Source organism: Hyaena hyaena, unplaced genomic scaffold (genome assembly GCF_003009895.1).
Source record: "Hyaena hyaena isolate Hyena2069 unplaced genomic scaffold, ASM300989v1 scaffold_855, whole genome shotgun sequence".
Lineage (NCBI taxonomy): Eukaryota > Metazoa > Chordata > Mammalia > Carnivora > Hyaenidae > Hyaena > Hyaena hyaena.
Genome location: NW_024081489.1, coordinates 474,146 through 495,718, shown reverse-complemented (window position 1 = coordinate 495,718; position 21,573 = coordinate 474,146). Strand labels below are relative to the sequence as shown.

General features: G+C 39.0%; 1 protein-coding gene across 1 annotated transcript in view; it reads right to left on the bottom strand.

Annotated features, from left to right (window-relative positions):
• LOC120222260 (contactin-associated protein-like 2) overlaps positions 1-21,573 on the bottom strand; it is a 778,685-nt gene that overhangs the window by 337,466 nt on the left and 419,646 nt on the right. Inside the window, exon 11 of the mRNA XM_039220013.1 lies at positions 13,817-13,936. Coding sequence (XP_039075944.1) covers positions 13,817-13,936 — 120 coding nt within the window. The remainder of the gene's footprint in view (positions 1-13,816; positions 13,937-21,573) is intronic.

Sequence of the window (21,573 nt, the reverse complement as noted above, 5' to 3'; positions counted from 1 at the left end):
TTTTATTTCTTATAATGGTGACTGAGGCTGGATTCTTCAATAGTTCTGTTTCATCCACTGATTTAGAGGATTCTGGCTGTCTGACTGTAATTATAAAGTAAATTCGATCCTGCTTCTGGAATGCTTTCCTAGTTGGTGTAAGGAAGATGCCATACACTGAGCAGCTAGAACAACTAAAGGGATAAAGAGCTTGGATTTACAAGCTTACAGAACAGGTTGGGTAGCCAACTTTTGAGCCCTCTGCTAATAAACACCTGTCTTCTGACTGTAGGAAGGGCAGGTTTGTCTCACACTTGTTTTCTCACCAGGTACTGAGTTAGATGGAGTTACTCATGCTTACTTGTCTATCTCTAACTATTGCTGGCTACGTCTATCTACTAAAGAGCCAAAGTGTCATTGGTCTGTTCATACCAGTGCATTTATTAGTGCCACGTATATACAGGCGCTGCTGGATTCATTAGTGAGCAAGCCTAGATCACAGCCTCGACTCTAGACTCTAGTTAACCAGAAATCAGGACAATTTTTAAATAATAATGGTAATAAAAATTTACATGATTTTAATTACAATAATGAGGGTTTCTCAGAATGTTTCAACCTCTTAGAAGGGAAAAGTGATAAATGTATGCCATTAAAAGCTATGGAAGTCTCTCATCCAAATCTATATTCTTTCATGTAAATAGATTCTTGTGAATTGTCTTCTTGTGAATTATCATCTGTGGGTACAGATGATAAGATGTTTAAAACAAGCATTAGCTGTTGGAAAATATTACAACCTATCTATGTCTCAGTTCACACACGTCTTCAACATCAGAACACTAATATCTCTCAGGGTTATTGTAAGGAATAACTGCAACACTGTAGATGAACACATCTACCTGTTTTTTAATTTTTTAAGTTTATTTATTTTGATACAGACAGAGAGAGTGCGAGCACTGGAGGGGCAGAGAGAGAAACAGAATTCCAAGGAGGCTGCACACCATCAGTGTGAAACCTGATGCTGGGCTCAAACCCACAGACTATGGGATCATGATAGGAGCTGAAACCAAGTGTCACTTAACCGACTGAGCCACCCAGGCACCCTGAAAGTGTCTATCTCTGATAGAGAGATGATAATAAGTACTAAGAATTATGGCATCCTTTAAATAAAAGGGAGACATTAATGGACATTTAAAATTTATAAGATTTCCATGAATTTAAAAGTCATGTTTTGAAAAACGATTTGCTTCTTATAGTATTAAATTAGGGAATTTAAAAACAAGTAAACAGTTTCCAGATTAAGATGGTGGATACTCATGGCATTTAAATTTTTTCTGTCCTAAAAAATTACAGTTGGAGTATATGTTATATATACACATAATCTGTGTGTGTGAAAGTAAAAGGGAGAGAAATTAATGATTCCATGAGGGCAGGAGGGCTATAGTGCATCTGTACTGGACAAACCAGGACAGGTGATAACTTACCCTAGAGTTTAAAGTCAACAAGACCTTGTCAGTCTTTTTTTTTTTTCTTTCTAAGTTTATTTATTTATTTTGAGAGAGAGTGTGTGCATGCAGGTGGGAGAGGGCATGAGAAAGGAAGAGAGAGAATCCCAGGCAGGCTCCCCGCTGTCAGCACAGAGCCCCATCCGGGGCTCCACCTCATGAACCATGAGATCATGACCTGAGCTGAAGTCGGACACTTAACCAACTGAGCCATCCAGGTGCCCAGACCCTGTCACTCTGAATAACAAACACATAGCTAATAATTATTAGGGATCTGAGGAAAGCTGAGGAACCTGGAAATAAAAAAAAGAAAAAGGAAAAAAGTGTGAATAAAGATATTGAGAGAAAATGAAGGAAAAAGATGTCTGTAATCTTTGAGATGCAACAGAGGCTGTGCTTTCATGAATCAATAGGAGAATGCCATTACAAAGGAACTTTTCAGGGGGCCTTGGGGGGAGGGGGGGCTCAGTCAGTTAAGCAACTGACCATTGATTTCAGCTCAGATCATGATCCCAGGGTCACTGGATCAAGCCCCGCAATAGGCTCCATGCTGAGTGTGGAGCCTGTATCTGATTCATTTTCTCTCTCTCTCTCTCTCTCTCTGCCCCTTCCCCCACCTCTCTCGCTGTCTCTGAAATAATAAATAAATAAATTTAAATAAATAATTTTGTAAAAAGGAACTTTTCAGGAACAAAAAAGAGCTCTTTGATTAAAGTCATGATGAAAAGTCATTCTAGAGGGAACAGAAATCAGAAGAAACAAAATCACAAACAGAACAATAAAAAGAAGCATAAGGAGTTGCCAGCATGAAAGTGAACACCCAGCAAATGGATGAAAATAGATGTACTCTAAAGCATGTTGTGAAATTTCAGAACATCTGGGACAAGAAGAATATGCGAACTTCCAGAGAGAAGAGTGGGTCCTAGGAAAGGATCATGAAGGGACAAGAGGGTGGTGTGTGGTGAGAGAGAGAGAGAGAGAGAGAGAGAGAGAGAGAACATAGACAGACAGAGAGAAGGCTGAGGGAGATCAGGATAATGGGAAGCATGAGATCCAGGACAGGGAGAGATGAGGAAATTCTCGGCTGAATGACACAGGTGTGGTAACATGAGCTTTCACAATGACAGCATGCCCCAGACACCGATAGCAGTCTGGGTGGGAGAATGTGAAGCATCAGCAAGATGCCCACGACTATTTTACAGTCTTTTAAATGGTCTTAAATAGTCTTTTAAAGAGTCTGAGAAAGGACTGAGAAGCATAAGGAGCAAATATGGTTCCCCAGTGAAGACAGAATAAAACAGAGGTACAGACAAGCAAAGAGGAAGCGATGATGAAGATGATGATGGTGGTGGTGGTGGTGATGCAGTTCTTGCCTAGTCTCACTTTTTAATGCTGACATTTCTTTGCTCAAAAATATTAGTAAAAACAGAGCATTATGTGAAGGGAGGTCAGCCCTAACAGAGACCTCTGTCCACAAATGAAATAAAGAGATTTTGACAACTTCATTACTCTCTCTCTTCACAAGTGACACAGATGCTGCCAGGTGAAGTCATTTGTAGGACACTGATGAGTACCAGGCAATGCGGTTCCAAAATTTGCCAGTTTAGGCAACACGTACTAATGGTTCAGTTTAACTTTCTCAGTTGCATCGATTAGACCAAGATAAGATAAAAGAAGAAATTAGTGGTGATAGGGGATTCTCTCAACAAAACTGCAAGAAACTTTCTGATATGGAAATTGATTTGCTCAGAAGGGATGAAAGGTGACTCACAAAACCGAAAAAGGTAGGGTTTGGAGAGAGAAACACAAACACACTGGCTTGAAGTCAGGCAGAGAAGAGGACTTCGTAGGGCAGGCCTGGGAAATGATCCCCGTGCTTTTTGGTTTCTGATCATAAAGCAATGAGCTGACCTTAACTGGATTTCCCAAGGTGTCCCCCCACTACCGCCTGCCTGATGAGCTGATTACAGCAGACTAGATAAGATTCTCAGATACCAAATGTCAGAGGAACCAACAACAGCCTCTAGCCATAGACAGTGTTGAAGTCATTCTCAGCAATGGAAGGCAGGGGGAGATCACATAGCAAAGGCATTTCTTTTAAAGCACCAAACGGCAGTGTATTTAAAATACTGTCTAGGAAGGGGTGTAAAAATATTTGGAGGTGGGCGCATTTGCGTGTGGGGTACCATTTTGGAGGCTCCAGGTGACCCTGAGGTGCCAGCTATAGCCCTAAAGCTGTTTCTTCTTGATTTTCCATGGCATCCCACACTCCCCCCAGGAGCCTGTCCCGTGGCGTGGGCCTCACCCCACCTCTAATAGCGTCCCTCCTCTTCTCTTGATTTAAGTTCAAAGACCATTCAAGAACTTTTGTAGTATTAACCTATCACTATGACTGACACACAATGAAGAGATTTGAAAAAACCTGGCAGCCATCTGTGGAATAAGAAGAGTGTGAATCCAGAAGAGAGTCTTGGGCAAGTGGGTAATCAGTTACGGAGAAGAGCTCTCTTTTCAGGCTGTGTTTGATCAGTGAGTTGGTTCCTAGATTTTCAATTGAAGCTGTATGAACAGAATTGAATTCAAAGATTTATACTGATTGTGAGGAACTGAAATAGCTGAGCGCATGAAGCAGGAGTTGCTGAGTGATTACAAAGGTTTTTTTTTTTTTTTAACAAAGACAGTTTGTGAGAGGTTGGCAAAGAGGAGAAGATGTGCTGAAAGACACAGAGGAGAGCTCTTCTATGTGCAGGTTAACAAAGGAGGAGGTGCACTGGGTTAGGAGACAGAAAAGGGAGAGAAAAGACCTGTGATGAGAAAAAATATAAATGAGCAGAGGGAATAAAATGGAAGAAGCCTGTGTTTTGAGGCTTCCACTTTAGGCCATGAATTCATCAGAGAAATAGTTCATGACATATGGGAAAACCATGGGATTGGTAGTAATGTCTGGTCTGTGGATGTTAATAAGCCTAACAGAATAGGTGTGGGGGGAGGCTGTATGTGTCCTCATTTCTAGCTGGTTTCCTTTCAGAATAGGGAAGAATAAGGCACTGTGATTACATTAAATGTTACAAATGATCCCCAATACAAGTCCATTCAATTTCGTTACCTTCTCATACTAGAGTTTGTTAGATTCAGTGTAAGATTTTACATTGACAAAATAACTAGATATTGATGACAGAATTTAAATTATCCTTAAAGTCAGGCTCAAACCCTAAGGGATGGCTAACTTAGGTAGATAGGAAATACACGACTTATCATATAAAGCTCTCAGAAAATTATAATTTATAGTTGAATTTAGAGCTAAAATTGATAATAATTGCATAATGGTTTAGATTCTGATTTCATTTAAAATGTGTTCTCTGATTAAAAACCCCAAGGCATTCATTGGTCAATTAAGAAATAAATAGTTTACAGCAAAAAAGCTGTCCTGACCACAGATAATGAATTAGAACTGTGTAAGGAAGTTCTGATGATAATGATAATGGAAAGATATGGGTAAGAGGTGCTCATTTTGGAAATCTTACTACGGATCATACTACAAAATCCAAAATGAGGAGTAGTGTTTGAACCACACAGGCATATACACACCCACGTGCCAAACACGAGCACATGTGCACACGAGCATACACACACACACACACACACACACACACATACACACACACACACAGTAACTAGGACCTCTGGTTCTGAATCACACAACCCTAAGAAGTCAACCTCCATAACTTACTAAGATTTGCTGTGTGACTTAGGGCTTAGTATCTCTGATTACTACCCACCTTGTGGGGTGGTTACCAAGTCCTGGATGATGAATGAGTTAATGTGGGTAATCCACCTAGAAGAGTGTCTGCCCTAGAAGTTTGCCTCAAGAATATATATAGCCTCAGTATAGTATATAACATTTCCTAATATGTTAGTAATCATATCTGTAGCTGGTAAGCAGTTTCTACTTTTGCTTTGCATATTTTCAAAATTTCCTATATTGAACAATATACTAAAAACTCTAAGTCAAATAACAATTAAAAAAGCTTAATATTTTACAAACTAAATGTGGCACTGTTACTCAAAAGAGAATACAAGTAGCTGGAATTATGAATACTCTACAGAGGTATTTGTAATGAGGTGTGGTAAGAATACCAAGATGGCCCCCAAGATTGCTGCCACCCAGTGTTGACTCCTGGTATGGGCCCTGCTCCTTGAATGTAAGTAGGATCAGTGAATATGACAGGTAATAATTCCTGCAATTAGGTCACTCTATGTGGCAAAGGTGAAGAGATTTTGCAGATATAATCAAGGTCCCCAATCAATTGACTTCAGTTAATCAAACAGGTAATTATCCTGGGTAGGCATGATCTACTCAAGTGAACTCTTGAAAGACAGTCTGGAGACCAGAGATATCCATCAACTGCCAAGCTGTGAGAGGGACTCACGACTGGCACCTGGGAGCCACCTGGGTTTGCTGAGAGCATCCAAGCCAACAGCCAGGAAGAAAACAGGGCCCTCAATCTTAAAGATGCAAGGAACTGAATTCTGTCAACAACCTGAATGAACATGGAAGAGGAGCCCAAGCCTCAGACGAAACCACAGCCCCTCTGACCCCTGCATTTCAGCCTATGAGACCCTGAAGAGTGGACTGGCTAAGCTGTGGCCAACTCTTGACTGATGGAAATGGTGAGATAATAAATTGTAAGCTGCTAAGAAAACGAATATGATAGAGAAGGACCCACTTTGCTTTGCTGGGGGGAAGGGTATAGAAGCAGGAGTGGTGGGAGAGGTTCGAGATACTTCCCACTAAGCCACATGCACCACCAGAGACTCATTTCCTCACTGCCTATACTTCGCTACTAAAACTTCTGAGAAGCAAAATAAGAAATAAAATGATATTACTGAATGCAAGTGCTTAGGAACTTGAGTAACAAGCTCTCTACAAATATTAGATTAAAAAGATATGAACAGCTTTTACCATTGTAGAGGATAATAGAATTTGATCAGCTAAATCCCAGGGCTTTATAAAGCACAAATTATGTAAACAAGCTTAATGGCTTTTTGATAAAAGTACAAGACTAGTTCTAGGAAGAATACAGGAGGTGTTCCTTATTTGGACTTCAAACTTCACACGCTAAAGCACAGATGCTTACTTAAATTTTAAAGAATTAAACACGAATGCAAAGAGGGTTATAAACAACATGAATTAGAGTACAGAAATTACGAAAAACACTGTTTTTGATTTAGAGATAAGGCCTAAGTTTCTGAGGATAATGACTGGATCTAGCTTTATATACTATTGTTATTATTAATCACCGGGCAGCAAGAACCAAATGAAGCTTTAAATATAAAAGCTCAAGGGCTCTAGGAAAAGGTGTTGGTAAACATCTTAAGAAATTAGAACTAGAAGCTTAAATGTAAAGACAAAAAAAACCTGTACAGATGACAGAGGTAGATACTCAAAATATATGACAGTATATGTTCATGAGAGTCATCTTTACAACAGCAAATTCTTGGAGAGAGGGTCAGAGTGGAGAAGGGCGAGAGTGACTATGATTACATTTTATAATATGCCATAAGATCTGAAAAGAAAGCCAGGCTTTGGCTTCCATAGAACGATGTCTTCTTCCAGAAAGGATTCAGGGAATGCATTCTCTCCTCAATACAAACTCCACAGTCCTTGAAGTGCTCTGTCATTTAGGGCACCCCCTAATTTCCAAGCCAGGTAGCCCTGGACTGCAAATAGTCAAAAGAAGAATTGCATAGTAGGAGACCTGCCTCATGGTAGAAAATGAAGAGTGCCAATTTGTGTCAGACTTGGCCAAGAAATGAGTAAATTCAAGCTTATTTGAGATAAGAGGATTCTATCGCTAGACTATTTGACAGCAAGTAGTGATATTTTTCTTTCATGTTCCATGGTAATAATAGAATTTTTTTTCTTTTCCTCTCTGTCTGCTTTTTTTTTTTTTTTAAGAATGGGAGGCAGTGTAGGGATCCTCACATTTCAATTCCTACATTTCATTTACAAGGAAGCTGGAAACTGAGACACTACTGAAAGCCCTACAGGGCATTTGTTTGCATGTGCCTAGGGGACAGCTGTCCCAAGCTGAGCTACAGGCACGTCCCTTTCCTTATCTGCCCCAGGCCTGCTGTGCTCTACCTCATGGAATTACCCAAAGCAGAAAGCTAGGCATCATTTTCAACTCATATTACACCAGCCACAGTTTGGCTAACTCAACTTCCTAAATACCCATGAAGTCAGTCTCCTCCTTTACCTGACTGCTACCACCTTAAATCTCAGTTTCACCTCCTGGATCACAACCGGGGCTTTCTAACTTGTCTCCCTGTTCTATGTCTACATCTCCTTTGGAGAAGCCTACTCACAGCTGCTAAAGTCATGCTTTAAAATTACAGTATCATTGGAGCACCTGGGTGGCTCAGTCATCATGCATTTGACTTTGGCTCAGGCCATGGTCTCACAGTTGGTGAGTTTGAGTTCCGCATTGGGTGAGCATGAGCCCCACTTCTGTGAAAAGCAGGAGCCCTGCTTTTCTCTCTCTCTGTCTCTCTGCCCCTCTCTCTGCCCCTCACTCACTTGTGGCCCCTCTCTCTCTAAAAAAATACAATATCATCAAATGCTTGCTTTTCTCTCAGGACCAAATTTCAACTGCTTTTACATGCTATACAAAGCATTGTATAAGTTGATCAATTTTTCCTACACCCTCACCCAAATTTTCCAGGCCCCACAACACTCACTTGCTCTTTAAGACTCAGCTCATGAGTCTGCTGTTGTGTGGGAGATTTTGCTGGTCCCTGAGTCTATGGTAGCTGCTGATTCTACAGTTTCCTAGAGTCGTCTATGCAAACCTTTGGAGGTTGGTCACTTCCAGCCACATCACATTCCCTGCCTCCACTTGGCATTACTTTCCATACTTAGGTGCATTGCCTTGTTCATTATAGACATTTGCATTGATTCAGAGTTACTCTCCACCCTCAACACTTTTCACCATTCTCTACGACCCAAGCAGTCACTTCAACTTCCATAGGGATGACCCATTTTCCCCCAAAATGCTCTTAGATGCTCTTCCTCCACTTACTCTGTTACATTCTCCTATACACTTACATGTTATTTCATCACCAGAAAGCTGATCTCTGTTGAGTTCCTGAGAACTCATTCCTGAGATGCCTTTTCCTTGTTTACATCAACCCCTAAGTGATATTTTTATTTCTCATGTATTCATATGCTAACAATTAGCACATTTATACCTCACCCAAATATCCTTTGTGAGGTCTTACTATAACTGCAAAATTTAATTCTCAAGTTAGATGGTATATAGTACCTCACATTTAACTATTCCAAAACTGACTTCTTGAATTTTCTCTAATTCTGTTCTTCCCTTAATTGTCCATATCTCCCAATGGCACCATAATTCACCCAGTCATTCAGTTCATATATTCAGGAATTATTCTTGATAACTGCCTTTAGCCATCCTCTCCCAATCTGTCATCTGTCCTGACAAGTCTACCTTCAGAATAGATCTAAAATTCATCTATTTCTCATCACTTAAACTGTGACCACTCTAGTTCAAGGAGGAGATGGTGCTTCCTGGGACTTTGATGAAAACTCCAGAACTGGTCTCAGTTACTCTGTGACTCATGGCACCCCCAATGGTATTTTTAAACAAGACCCTCTCATTCTTCTGCTTAAAACTTTTCCATGGAGTCCCAACCCCCGTACTGAAAAATAATTGAAAACATAAAAAACAAGCTTTTCTCTGTGCCTCCATCCTTACTGCCTGGTCTGCTCTGGCCTTGCCTAGCTGGAAACTTCACTTTGAGCCCCTCTCCAAGGCTCACTATTCTCCAGACTCTGGCTACTTGGGTGTCAGGTCCTTGGAAGGAAACAAACTCTTTCATGCCTTGCAAAGTTTATTCAGAAGGCTCATTTCCCCTCCTCACCTTCTTGAGTGCTTTGTCTCTTTTCATACTTTAGATTTTGGCTAAAATGTTGCTTCCCAATAGAGGCATTATATAAAATACAGTATCCAAAATAAATATGTCCTCAGAATTCCATTACTTTTCTTTATAGAAAAATTACTTATTTGTTTGCCTTTTTAAAATGTTTATTTTTGAGGGGGAGAGAGAAAGAGAGAGAGAGAGAGAGCAAGCAAGCGAGGGAGGGGCAGGGAGAGAGGGAGACACAGAATGTGAAGCAGGCTCCAGGCTGTGAGCTGTCACAAAGCCACACTTGAACCCACAAAGCACAAGATGGTGACCTGAGCTGAATCTGGATGCTTAATGGACTAAGCGACCCAGGTGCCCCAATTTTTTGTTTTTTTAATATGTGTTTTATTATTTATTGTGAAGGCATTTAGTTATCCACGTATCTCACATGGCACAGTTCCTGATGCATAGTGAATATATGAATTAAAACAAAAAACAGCAACAACCTGGGAAAAGGGAGTCTAGAGGTATCCTTAAATACTCTTACTGTTTTTCCATAAAGACGGTGAAAATATTCACAATCTTAGGGATTTTTTTTTTTGGTGTGTATCATATATTTTTAATTAAAAATGTTCCTTGAGTAATGTAAATCCATATGCCGTTGTGATAAATTAGAGAGAGAGGTCCCTTGCACCCTCCTTCACTTGCCCCAGTGTTGTGAGCTTGCAAAGTTGGAGTACAGCGTCACAACCAGGACATTGACAGAAGTACGGTTAGGACACTAAACATTTCCAACATGAGTCCCCCATGTTGCCCTTCTATAACCACACCTACTGCACTGCCACCCCATCCCTCCTCCAACCCCCAGCAGCCATTACTCTGTTCTCCATTTCCATATTTTTGTCATTTCAAGAATGTTCTATAAATGAAATCAGACAGTATATAATCTTTTGAGACTGGATATTTTTTCACTCAGCATAATTCTCTGGAGATTTATTTCTGTTGCATTGGATCAAGAGTTCTTTTTTTTTTTTTTTTTTTTTTTTACTGCTGAAGAGTAGCCCACAGCATGGATGCACCAGGTCTATCTAGACTTTCACATATTGAAGGGTATCTGGGTTCTTTCCAGTTTGTGGCTCTTACCAGTAAGCCTGCTATGATCACCTGCACACAGGTTTCCATGTGAACATGTCCTTATTCCCCTGGGGTAAGTGTCCAGGAGCACAACTGCAGAGTCATGTAGTAGTTGTGTGTTTAGTTTTTAAAGAAAATATGATTAAGAATTGGGGATGAAAATAAGGATGATTTGCAAGAGGCATTGTGATGAAGAAACTGAGGATGTAACAAAAACAGTTAGCTTAGGTGACCAAAAGATATCAACAGGTTGAAATTGTGGACTAAATCGAACAATAAAATTGTCTAAAAGGACGCACTTCAAGCCCTCCCTTATGATTCACTATGAAACCTAATGAGGATAAGGAATACATTGTTTATTTGATAATGTTAAACAAGCAAATACAACTTGGAGACATCAGTTGACAGAAGTGTGGTAACAATTATTTGGAGGAACTCCCTGTCCAAAAATCAAGGGAGACTCCCTTCTTCCTGTCAGGCCCTAAATTAATTGTGTTTCCATTTCATTTGTGTTATCTTTTAAGTTACTAATTGAATTGAAAGTTTTCCAAAGAATAGGTCTAAATCAAAAGTAATTTTCAATAGTGTCTTTATTTTCTACCCAAATCTACATCAGATATTATCTGTCAGTGAGATCCCTTTCCTTAGAATTTTCACATGTCTGTAAAAGTGAAAAGCTCTCCCCCATCCCACCCCATCCAGAGAAAGAAAGAAAAAAAGGATGTTCAATGCCAAGACTTTGTTCCCCAGAGAAGATGTCTTGCTCCTATTTTTAAAATATGGGATATATTCAGTAGTCATAACACCCCATTACATTTAGGTCACTGAGAAGTGGGACTGCTCTGCTCTTTAATACAAATGTTATACCGTAAGGTGCATATTCACTTTCTCAGTATGTAGAGTGATAGATATAGGGAGACTTCACAGAATTGCTCATGCTGTCATTCCCTCCTCCTCTTCAACATATTTTTCTTGGAATGCAACAGCCCAAACCAACCTGTGTGGTACCACACTGTCCTAATGATGTCAAGTTCATGTTCTTTCCAGATGAAGGAAGGGTTGATGGATGGCAAAATGCCAAAGAATGCCTGCTGGCCTTCAATGGCCCCTGACACACTGATATTCATAACTCTCTTGAATGATACAAGAAGAATGATATTCTTACTGTATAAAGTGGTACTGTACTCTTTATTGTCCGGATTGTGTTTAGAGTATTGGGCTAAACCAAAATCATATTTTTTTATATATTAGAGGAAATAAAAATCAAGATTCTTATAGATTAAATCAAGTTCTCATCGATTATAGCTGAGTTCAAATAGGATTAAAATGAAGGTAAACAAGAAAAGACTTGAGTGCACTGACAAGTCCAACGATCAATAAACTCTTAGATCAAGCTTTCTGGGAAGTGGGTTTCTTCTCTGGGACATGTTTAGAGGTCTTGGGATGGAAGGATATTTTTGGGAGGATAGCTCCCATTTTACCATTTTCTCTATATACTATATTCCTGTCCTTATCATTTTCCTTCTGTTCTGGGCCATGCCTGGCTTCCTGTTCCTGACATTGGTGGGAGTTTTCCACGGGGGTCTGCTTACCCACAATGCTGTTCAGGGTTCTCCCTTTGAGTGGCACAATCCTATTTCCACTTCATCCCTATGTTGGGGAATGTCATCGAAAAGAGGTGACTACTGATTATCCCAAAAGCTGAACCCAAGCACTCCAAGGCTTCTCACTCCAGAATGTCACCTTCTCCTGTCCTTGGAATATGGGTTCCACTTGTCTTTTTCTGTCCCAGAGGTTGCTCCAAGAACACAGAGTTAAGATGGTGATGAAATGTTGAGAACACCTGTACAGTACACGTGACTGGACCTGGTTAAGGCTGCTTTATAAACCTCAAAGATTTTGTGGCCATCTTTGTGCTTCTTAAAACTGCCACCTGCCAACCTGGAGTGACCCACTTCTTTCTTGGGTCTCTCCCTGCCCTCCAGTTTAAGATTATATTGGAAACGTTCCCTGAAGGTGAATGAGCCAACAAACTACTCAATCAAAGTCTCCAGAGGTTGAGCCCATATGTATGGAAAACAAACACAAGAACAAGAAACCCCATAAGGGATTCTAAAGAATCAGATTTAAGAACCATTGGCCTCAAACAAATCTGTATTTGAATCTTGTCTGAATAATATAAGCAAGATACTTAACTCTCTAATATTTCAACAAAATAATAATACCTTACTCCCGGGTAATGTTTACTGGAAGTTTGCCATGTGTCAGACAACATGTGAAGAACCATATATACATTATCTTCTTTCATTTACATAATGATATTATGAGGTAGGTATAGATATTACTATTAATCCATTTTACAGATAAACCTACTGAGGCTTATTAAGTTTTATGAAACTTGATAAATAATGTGAGGCATGATGCAAACCAGGTATTCTAAGTAAAGAATTCATCACGGTATCTGACCCAAAGTAGACAGATCATGTAGTAATCATTATAAAGAGCATCATATAATCATTACTGTTATAATCAAATGCCTCAGGAATGTCCATCAAATGCTGATCCTTTCCTGGGACCAGTGAATAGTACATGCCTCACACTCTTCTACTTTGAAGGGTAAGACATTACTAAGTGTCTGATGGAAAATCTGCTCTTAGAGATATGTACCTCTTACACATTGTGGGAGTTTACAAGAACCGACAATTTCCTTTCATAACCCTGAAATTTAATATGGAAGTGAAGAAAAGCTAGGTTCTCTACTGACGTAGAAAACTCCAGATACATTTTGTGAAAACCGCAGGTGCTGCCAGAATAAGATTTCAGTACCCAGAAAATCTCCTTCTCTAACTATGGGGGCCAGGAAAGATCTGGAATGCTCCATAAGCTTCCTTTCACATGGGCAGTGTGGACAGTTGAGCAGTGATACGTTCCTCAGTCTACATTACCCGTGGAGTCTGTTTCATGGGCCAGTCCTTTCTAGGGACTTCAACCTTCAATTTCACTTCTTGGGTCTTCCCCCTACGTACTGATATTTTAAAATGTGAATTATGTACTGCTCAAGTCAGAAGGTGGACTTTCAAAAAAAAAAAACCAGGTTAGAAGATTTTATTGTAGACAAACATTTCACCGTTTTACTGAACCAATCCAACAATATCTAGCTTATTACACACTGTGATAAGAATGTGACCCAGAAGAAATACACCTTGGTAGTACTGTTCATGCTCAACACGCAGAAAAGAAGTGCTGGTGAAACATAAATATGGTGCAGTTACCTGTCATGTTGCAGTAGACTTTCAGAGGCCCCAGAGGCCCACTGCCATCAGGATCTATCCAGTAGTAATTTGACGTCTGGCCCAAGTGTTTGTATGCTTCACAGGAAGGCTCATAGATCGCTGGAACAGAATAGCCAACATGAGAACAGGACAGAGCAAATGGCTCCCCAGATACATCCACTACTGGCCAGCCACTGGCGAGCAGCATACCCTTCTGTTGGGAGAGGGTGTGCTTTGTCTCTGCACTTAAATTCATGATTTGGTTCTTACTCTATATGCATTTCTGACCTAACAAAGATCGCAAGCTCCTGCTATAGCTTTTATAGTTGGAAACAATATATAAAACAATCAATAAACTGTTAAATAAATGTAATGTTCATTGCATTAAGGCTCATAATTGGTGAAAAAATATTTGACCTGTAGTTATTTATAGATATCGTGTCCTTACTGTAAGGGGTTTATTTTGAAAGGCCATAAACATTGGTTGTTATATTGGGCTATCAACTAAGAGAAAATTCTTTCTTTCTCTCTCTCTCTCTTTGTCATACACACACACACTCTCTCTTTTTTTTTTCTTTTTTTTGCATAGATAGTATAAATTCCCCTCAAACAGCATGGGATTTCTAATCTTCCTTCATTTCAGGAAAAAGGAAAATCACGTCCTTGCTTCATTTTATTACAGGTGTTTTAATTACATCACATCTAGTTTGTGTGGAAAGCTGACATTAGTGTAATTAAATTACAGGTTCCTTCTTATTGTTTTCCTTTTTGTTCCCATGCCCCTGATACGTTTTCTTTTCTCACAGAGACTGCGCCTGTTTTTAAAAGTACAAAATGAACATTTACATATCTCCCTTGTAGTTACAACTTCTAGAATACCATTGGGAAGACTTTTTAAAACAGCTCCACGATGACATTTATGATGACTTTGAAAGATCTCTTTACAAAACTAAGAACTACGTCTGGTAAAGAGCTATCATCAGATGGACATGTAGTAATCTTTTGGGAAAGTGCATTGGAATTCACATGGTTGAGACGTGTCATTCTTCAATCAATCGGGTCTGATTCCAGGACCTCTCTTTTCCACATTCCTCTCCTCTTCCATGTTCTCTGTGCCTCCCTTTGGCTACCCGTAGTTTCCTCTCCAAAGATGTTAGGCCTCCGATTCCATTTCATGTCTACAACAACACACTAGACTAAAATAATTCTCAAATTCTTTGTTTTACTTAGTCCTTCTTTCCTCCTTCCCTTCCTTCTACAAATTATTGAGTATCTATGATGTGCTGAGCAGGGGATTAGGCAACACAAATACAGCTGTGAGCAACACAGATAAAGAACATTTGGGGTTGGGTTTGTTCACTAATTATTGTGGCATTACTCACGCATAAGGTACCACTGGAAGAGGATGCAGATGGAGAGTTATGGAGGGCTCGTGTGCCTTTTGTCTCAGTGTGATGATTAATATGCCCAATTTCAGTCTCCTAAGTCTCTTATTTGGATAATAAACTATGGTAGCTCTAATTTTGAATGCCACGCCAAGTAAAATATTGCAATAAAGGGCAGATTTTTTAAACTCTAAGCAAGAAGATGCTATAATTAGATGTAGGTCTTAGAAAGAAAACTATAGCAAAACAATGGGAAGTGATTCAGAAATTCATGAGTGCACAGAGGATGTCATTGTCATAGGCCAGGTGATGGATGGCTGTTTCCATAAGAAAGTGTGAGGACGGATGAAGTAGATGGTACCAATTCACATGTTTTTAAAATCAACTGGAGATGGAGACCAGGTGAGTGTAGGCAGTTAGGAAGAAAAAGAGTTCAGAATGACCTAAACGCACAGTTTTTAATTGGCTTCTATTTTTTTGTAACCTCTCATCAGATAATTACAATTTTTGTGTGTGGCTCAAAATGATCCAGAATGTCAGGTTAGAATTCTAAAGTTCTCCTGTTAGTCCGTTTGGCCAATGTGCCATTAAAAGCTTTCACATTTCTTTTTTAAATATTTAATCATGAGTCATTCTCTTTTCCCCCAGTAAACATCCCATTTTCCTTATCATGTGGTATCTGTTTACAATAATCACATGATTAATTGATTGTCCTACCCAAACATCTCCTCCCTTCTCAAATAATTATTCTTTTAACCCAATGTTAGTCTGGTCCTAAATCATTACTTTCATTATGTTAAAAAATACGTAATGATTTTTCAGTGACTGTGATATTACATCCCAGATCGCTATCTATGCCTACAAGACCTTCCATAAACCTAACAGATGTTTCCTGGTTTTGGTGATTTGCCAGCCTAGTGCTCGCATGCTGGTCAGGCAGATTTGACACAGGAGCTTGCTCACTCTTTCTGGGGTTACCTTTATCTGCAATACATTACAAGCCTCTTTCTCAATCTCAATAGTTAATACCAGAGTTAACTATTAAGGCAGAAATAAGAAGAAACAGGGCTCTGCAGCCAAACAGACTTAGGGTGAAATTCTGACTCTGTGAAGTACTATTTATAGAACACTGGCAAAGTGCTTAATCTCATTTAGCCTTGTCTGGAGAAGAGGGATCAGGTACATTGAAATACAGTTACAAGAGGTAGAGGACATGACAACACAAATTGCTTAACCATTTTATCTGGTCCATGGTCAACATTTAATAGGTGGAATTTTTATGATTAATATAATATGTATTAATTAGGTCCCATTCACAGTCCTCCTTTCTAAGGAGGCTCTCCCTAGTCAATGGTCCGGTCTGTACAGTACGGGGCATTCGTTGCTCATCTCATATACAGTATTACCTGATTATAGTCAATTTAGGACTTGATTGAATGTTGGTCATTAAATTTCATATATAAAATTTTATTTCCTAACAAGGCTGTGACTTATCTTGTGAGGAGGGTCTAGAAGACACATTTCTCTTTCCTACTCCATGTAATCTAACATGGTAGATGTTTAAGAAAAGCTGTCAGAACTAAAGAAAGCATGATCTGATGGCAAGAAGCACGAGTAACTCCTGCATGTCTAAGAAAGCATCTAAGCATTCTAAAGAGGGCTATAGACCTTAATGCAAGGAATTCACTAAGAGCCAAGGCTGAAGGCCTGTAGCTGAGGGAAATCTGGGTGTGCAAGATGCTTGTCTCTCTTTTTTTTCAATGTGTGACAGTTATTCTGCACGACTTTAACCTACAACAGGCGATCTAGCTGCGTTTGCCTCATCAACAGAAATGGACACCAAGTACTTCAGTCCAAATTTTATCGTGTGTGAAGGATCACCTCTAGAGCTTTTTAAGATGGGCATTCCTGGGCTTCCCCCCAAGGATTTTGATTCAGCAAAGAATTTGCAGTTGTAACAAGCTTCCAAGTGATGCTGATACTGCTGGTCCTGACTGTGTGTTTCCAATCCAGGAAAAAAGTTAACTCAGGAAGGGTAGGCTAATTCTTTTTTTTTTTATATTTAGATATAAAAAGGAAAAAAAAAAGTAGAACACTGAAAGGCAAGACAGTACGGTTTTAAATAAAGCTGGAACACCACCTCATTTCACTCAAAACAGTGAAAAGAGAGTGGGATACAAACCCCTAAATAAAAATAGGGATGCCTGGCTGGCTGGCTCAGTCAGTTGAGTGTCTGACTCTTGATTTTGGCTCAGGATCGAGCCCTGCATTGGGCTCTGCACTGAGCAGCGAGCTTGCTTAAGATCTTCTTTCTCTATCTCCTTCTGTCCTTTTACCCTGCTGGCAATCTCTCTCTCTCTCTCTCTCTCTCAAATTAAAAAAAACAACTAAATAAAAAACAGACGTCAAAAGAAATACACTTGGATGAACACACCCACATGGTAACAGTGGTTATATTTGATTAATAAGACTATGGATGAAATAAAACTTCATACTTTTCTGTTTTCCATATTTCTTTACATTGTGTGTTAGTTACATTATCATTAAAAATACACTTGCAAAATCCATATCTAGAATAATGGCATGGAGGTAAGATGGCAAGGACAGCTGGATATAATGAAACTGCATTAGTTTTATAACTGAATGAGGAATGAAGAGATTTTCATTCAAATATCCTTTCTGTCATTTCCTACACAGAAACCCCCCCTTAACTTTTAGTTTTATTAGCTATAAAATGTAGGCAATGATACCTCCTTCACTAAGTTATAGTAATGATTAAGTGAAATCACACACACCTTGTCAACTAAAAATCATTGAGTCTATTGACATTTTAATGCCAAGAATGAGCTAACCAAAGCATTTACCCTGCATGCCTCAGCCAGTTAGCTTTGTAACCAGTGGAGGCATAGCTGGGTTGTACAATTTGTGCACATGAAGACTGAGGAGATGACAGAGCACGAGGGCTAAGGCAGAAGCCAATGAAGAAAGACAAGTTTGTGAGCCATCATCAGTAATGGAGTTTTGCTAGTAGACTGCTGAAGTGCAGAGAGGCAATTGAGCCAATGGGGAAATAAACAGACTCATCAAGTCCATTGATTTATTGGAAAAGTAATTTTTCTCTGCTGTGACTTCTAGTCCCAAAGAAAAGGCCTCATATTATTCTACATATTTGTAAATAAATTTCAGAGGTTCAGAAACACTATGATTGAACACATCACACTGGATTTCATAGCATGCAAAATTCCAGAAAGTGGTGTATCCTAAGTATATTATACATTTTTATTAAACAATGAATGTTGTCTGTGTGGTAGTATATCAGTTACAATGGAAAATGATGAAGTATAGCTTATTAGTTTCACGTGGCTGCTGTAACAAACAAGCAAACATTAATGGACTGAAACAACACGAACTTAATCTTACAGTTCTGGAGAAGTTTGAGATGGGTTTCACTGGTCTAAATTCAAGGTGCCTATAGGGGCTGTTCTCGTTCTCAAAAGTCTGGCGGAGAGTCTATTTTCTCACCTCTTTCAGCTTCTAGACTCCACCCGCATCCCCTGCTCATTGTCTCAATTCTCTATCTTCTAAGCTAGTCCTTCTCACACTCTATTACTCTGATTCCCTGCTTTCCCTGTCACATTTATTTCTCTCTTTTAAGGAGCCCTCTGATCACAGTAGGTACACCCAGACAATCCAGGATAATCTCATGTGACAGTCCTTAACTTAATCATAAAGTCCCTTTGCCGTATATGGTAATATATTCACAGGTGCCATAGACTAGGACCCCTGGGAGGAGGCATTATTCTGCTTATCACAACTATATAAAAACATTACAACTGCTCTACTTAATGAACAAATGTTATTAAGCATCAACTGTGTTCCTAGTGTTGCTGATTAACAAAAGAAGTACCAAGAAGAGTAATAAAGATGGAAGAGCAAAGTCAAAAGTTCATACTGAACTTTAAAGGTCCATATGGCCCTGAAGTTAAAACCATCAGTAGAACAATAAACAACATGTGCATCCTCTGCCCTCTCAGTCCTAACCTGAGACCACGAGACATGCTCACCCTGCTCATGTGAACACACGGCATGAGGCATCTGAAGGAATGCCAACTCGCAGGCAGAGGGAAGAGCAAAAGGTTGAAGAGCAAAGATGTGCAATGGGCCTAATGTGCTGGCAGATAAAGCACAATTAAGGAATGGTCAGAGTCTGGACAGAATATAAAGGAGGAATTATGTCCAAGGAGAAGAAGAACTCTCAAAAGTCTGAATTGCTGCAGAAAATGGGAACAGAAAGAGGGCCAAAAACAGGCAATACATTTAGTGAGCCAATTTGAGGGACTTCAAATATTTCAGGGTGATGATATTTGTTAGGATGTGTGAGACAGACTCATTTGTTTTAAAAATGTGAGTATTTCTAATTCTCGAAAGAACGCCTTTTGATGAATTTTGAAAAATAATACACAAGAAAAAGATAACGCCTTGTTTTCTTGTCCCAGCCACAAATTTTGGTGAGCTTGTATTTTGTTCTCTTTTTGAAAGCTAGGTCCCTCTTTTCTTACCTCTGTTTAGACATCCTTCAATGGTGTGAGAAGATAAGGTAATTGCTTACAATGCAGAATCCATGATGGCCATGCTATTAGTGGCTGTCAGGGACTCATTACCACCTTTCTCCCACAATAAAGTGATCTCTAAATTCTGATGATCAATTTTGGAGACATAAGATTATGGAGAATCTTTTATAAAAGCGACAACTTTGCCTGCAAATGCATCTTCACCAGCACTGTCTAGACTCTGATTTAAAATAAAAAAAGAACAATAGTTTTCTATTTGAAAAAGAGAAAAATATACCACTTTTAATTACTGTTTTATTTGTATTTTTATTAATAATTGGAAATTTTATTTTCAAATGTATATTGGAGAGATTTTTAAAAAATGTTTTGTGGAATGTACAGCTACGAGTTTTGCCCGCTTATTGTCAACGTTCTTCTATTGACATAATTTGGCTATAATATAAATAAAGACTAAAATCTGTGTTTTCTGATATTTGTATTCCCCGTTTTTGTCTTATAGCTTTGAAAATGTAGTTCTTGATCTATAAGTATATTTTGTGTCATCAAATATATTAAGATTTCCACTTTAAAAACTGTTTTCACAGTTCTTAACCCTATAATATCCTCCACTTATGACAATAAAGGTCTTGAATACCATACTAAGTAGTGATTAACATATACAAACATATGATTAAAACATTAATGTACCAGGGGATAGAGAAGAAAGCATATATCTGTGATTCTGTACCATGGCTTCAGTTTTCACATGAACACTGATGATTCAAAAAGGATGTTGCTATAGATTGAAATGTATCCCTCCCCAAAAGATGTTGAGGTTCTAATCCCCAGTACCTGTGATGGTGACCTTATTTGGAAATAAGGTATTGAAGATGGTTAAGTTGAGATAAGATCATTAAAGCAGGCCTAATCCAAGAGGACTTTACAAAGGGGAAATTTGGACAAAGAAACAGATACAAGGGAAGACAATATAAATACGTAGGAAGAATGCCAACGACAAGCTAAAGAATGTCTGAGGCCACCAGAAAGAAGCTAGTAGAGGAATATAGAACAAATTCTCCCTTACAGGTCGTAGAAGAAATCAACCCTGCAGATACCTTAGTTTTAGAATTATATCCTCCAAAACCATGAAGCAACAATTTTCTGTTAACTCACCTTTTTTTGTGGTTCTTTGTTATAGCAGTCCTGAGAAACTAATACAGACACATAGGTGCCAAATGACTGGGCCAAGTTCTCTACCCTACGTGCGAGCTTTTCTAACTTATAGATGATGTGGAGGAGGGATCTCCAACATATTCCACTGCTATAACTTTAAGAGAGAAATATCTTCCAGATAAAATCATTATTTTTGGCTCATATGTTCAAGGTCTTATGCTGGGTGCTCTGAATAGTATAAAGCAACAGTTCTCCAGAGCTCTGCTGATGCTGATGATCTGAAGAAGGCTCTCCTTGACCCCTTTGACACCTCATAATTTGTGATAGGTATGTAAGCATATAACGTATATCCTCCCCGTTATTACCTTCTACAGCATGTGGGTCTTTAGAAGTCGTCAAGGATGAAACATGTTAAAAAATTAATCACAAGTCAAAAATGAACATGTATATAAAGATTATGTTTGGAATATCATAAGTAGTCTTTTCCCGATTGTACAGAAAGGGAAAATGTCACTTCTAATGATTTGAAATAAAATTAGAAAGAGGCATAAAATAATTTTATAGCTCATTTACTAGTAAATGCTATAACATGACATTTTGGGTATTGATGGTTTATGAACGTCTTCACTTTCCTGCTTTCTTAGAGTGG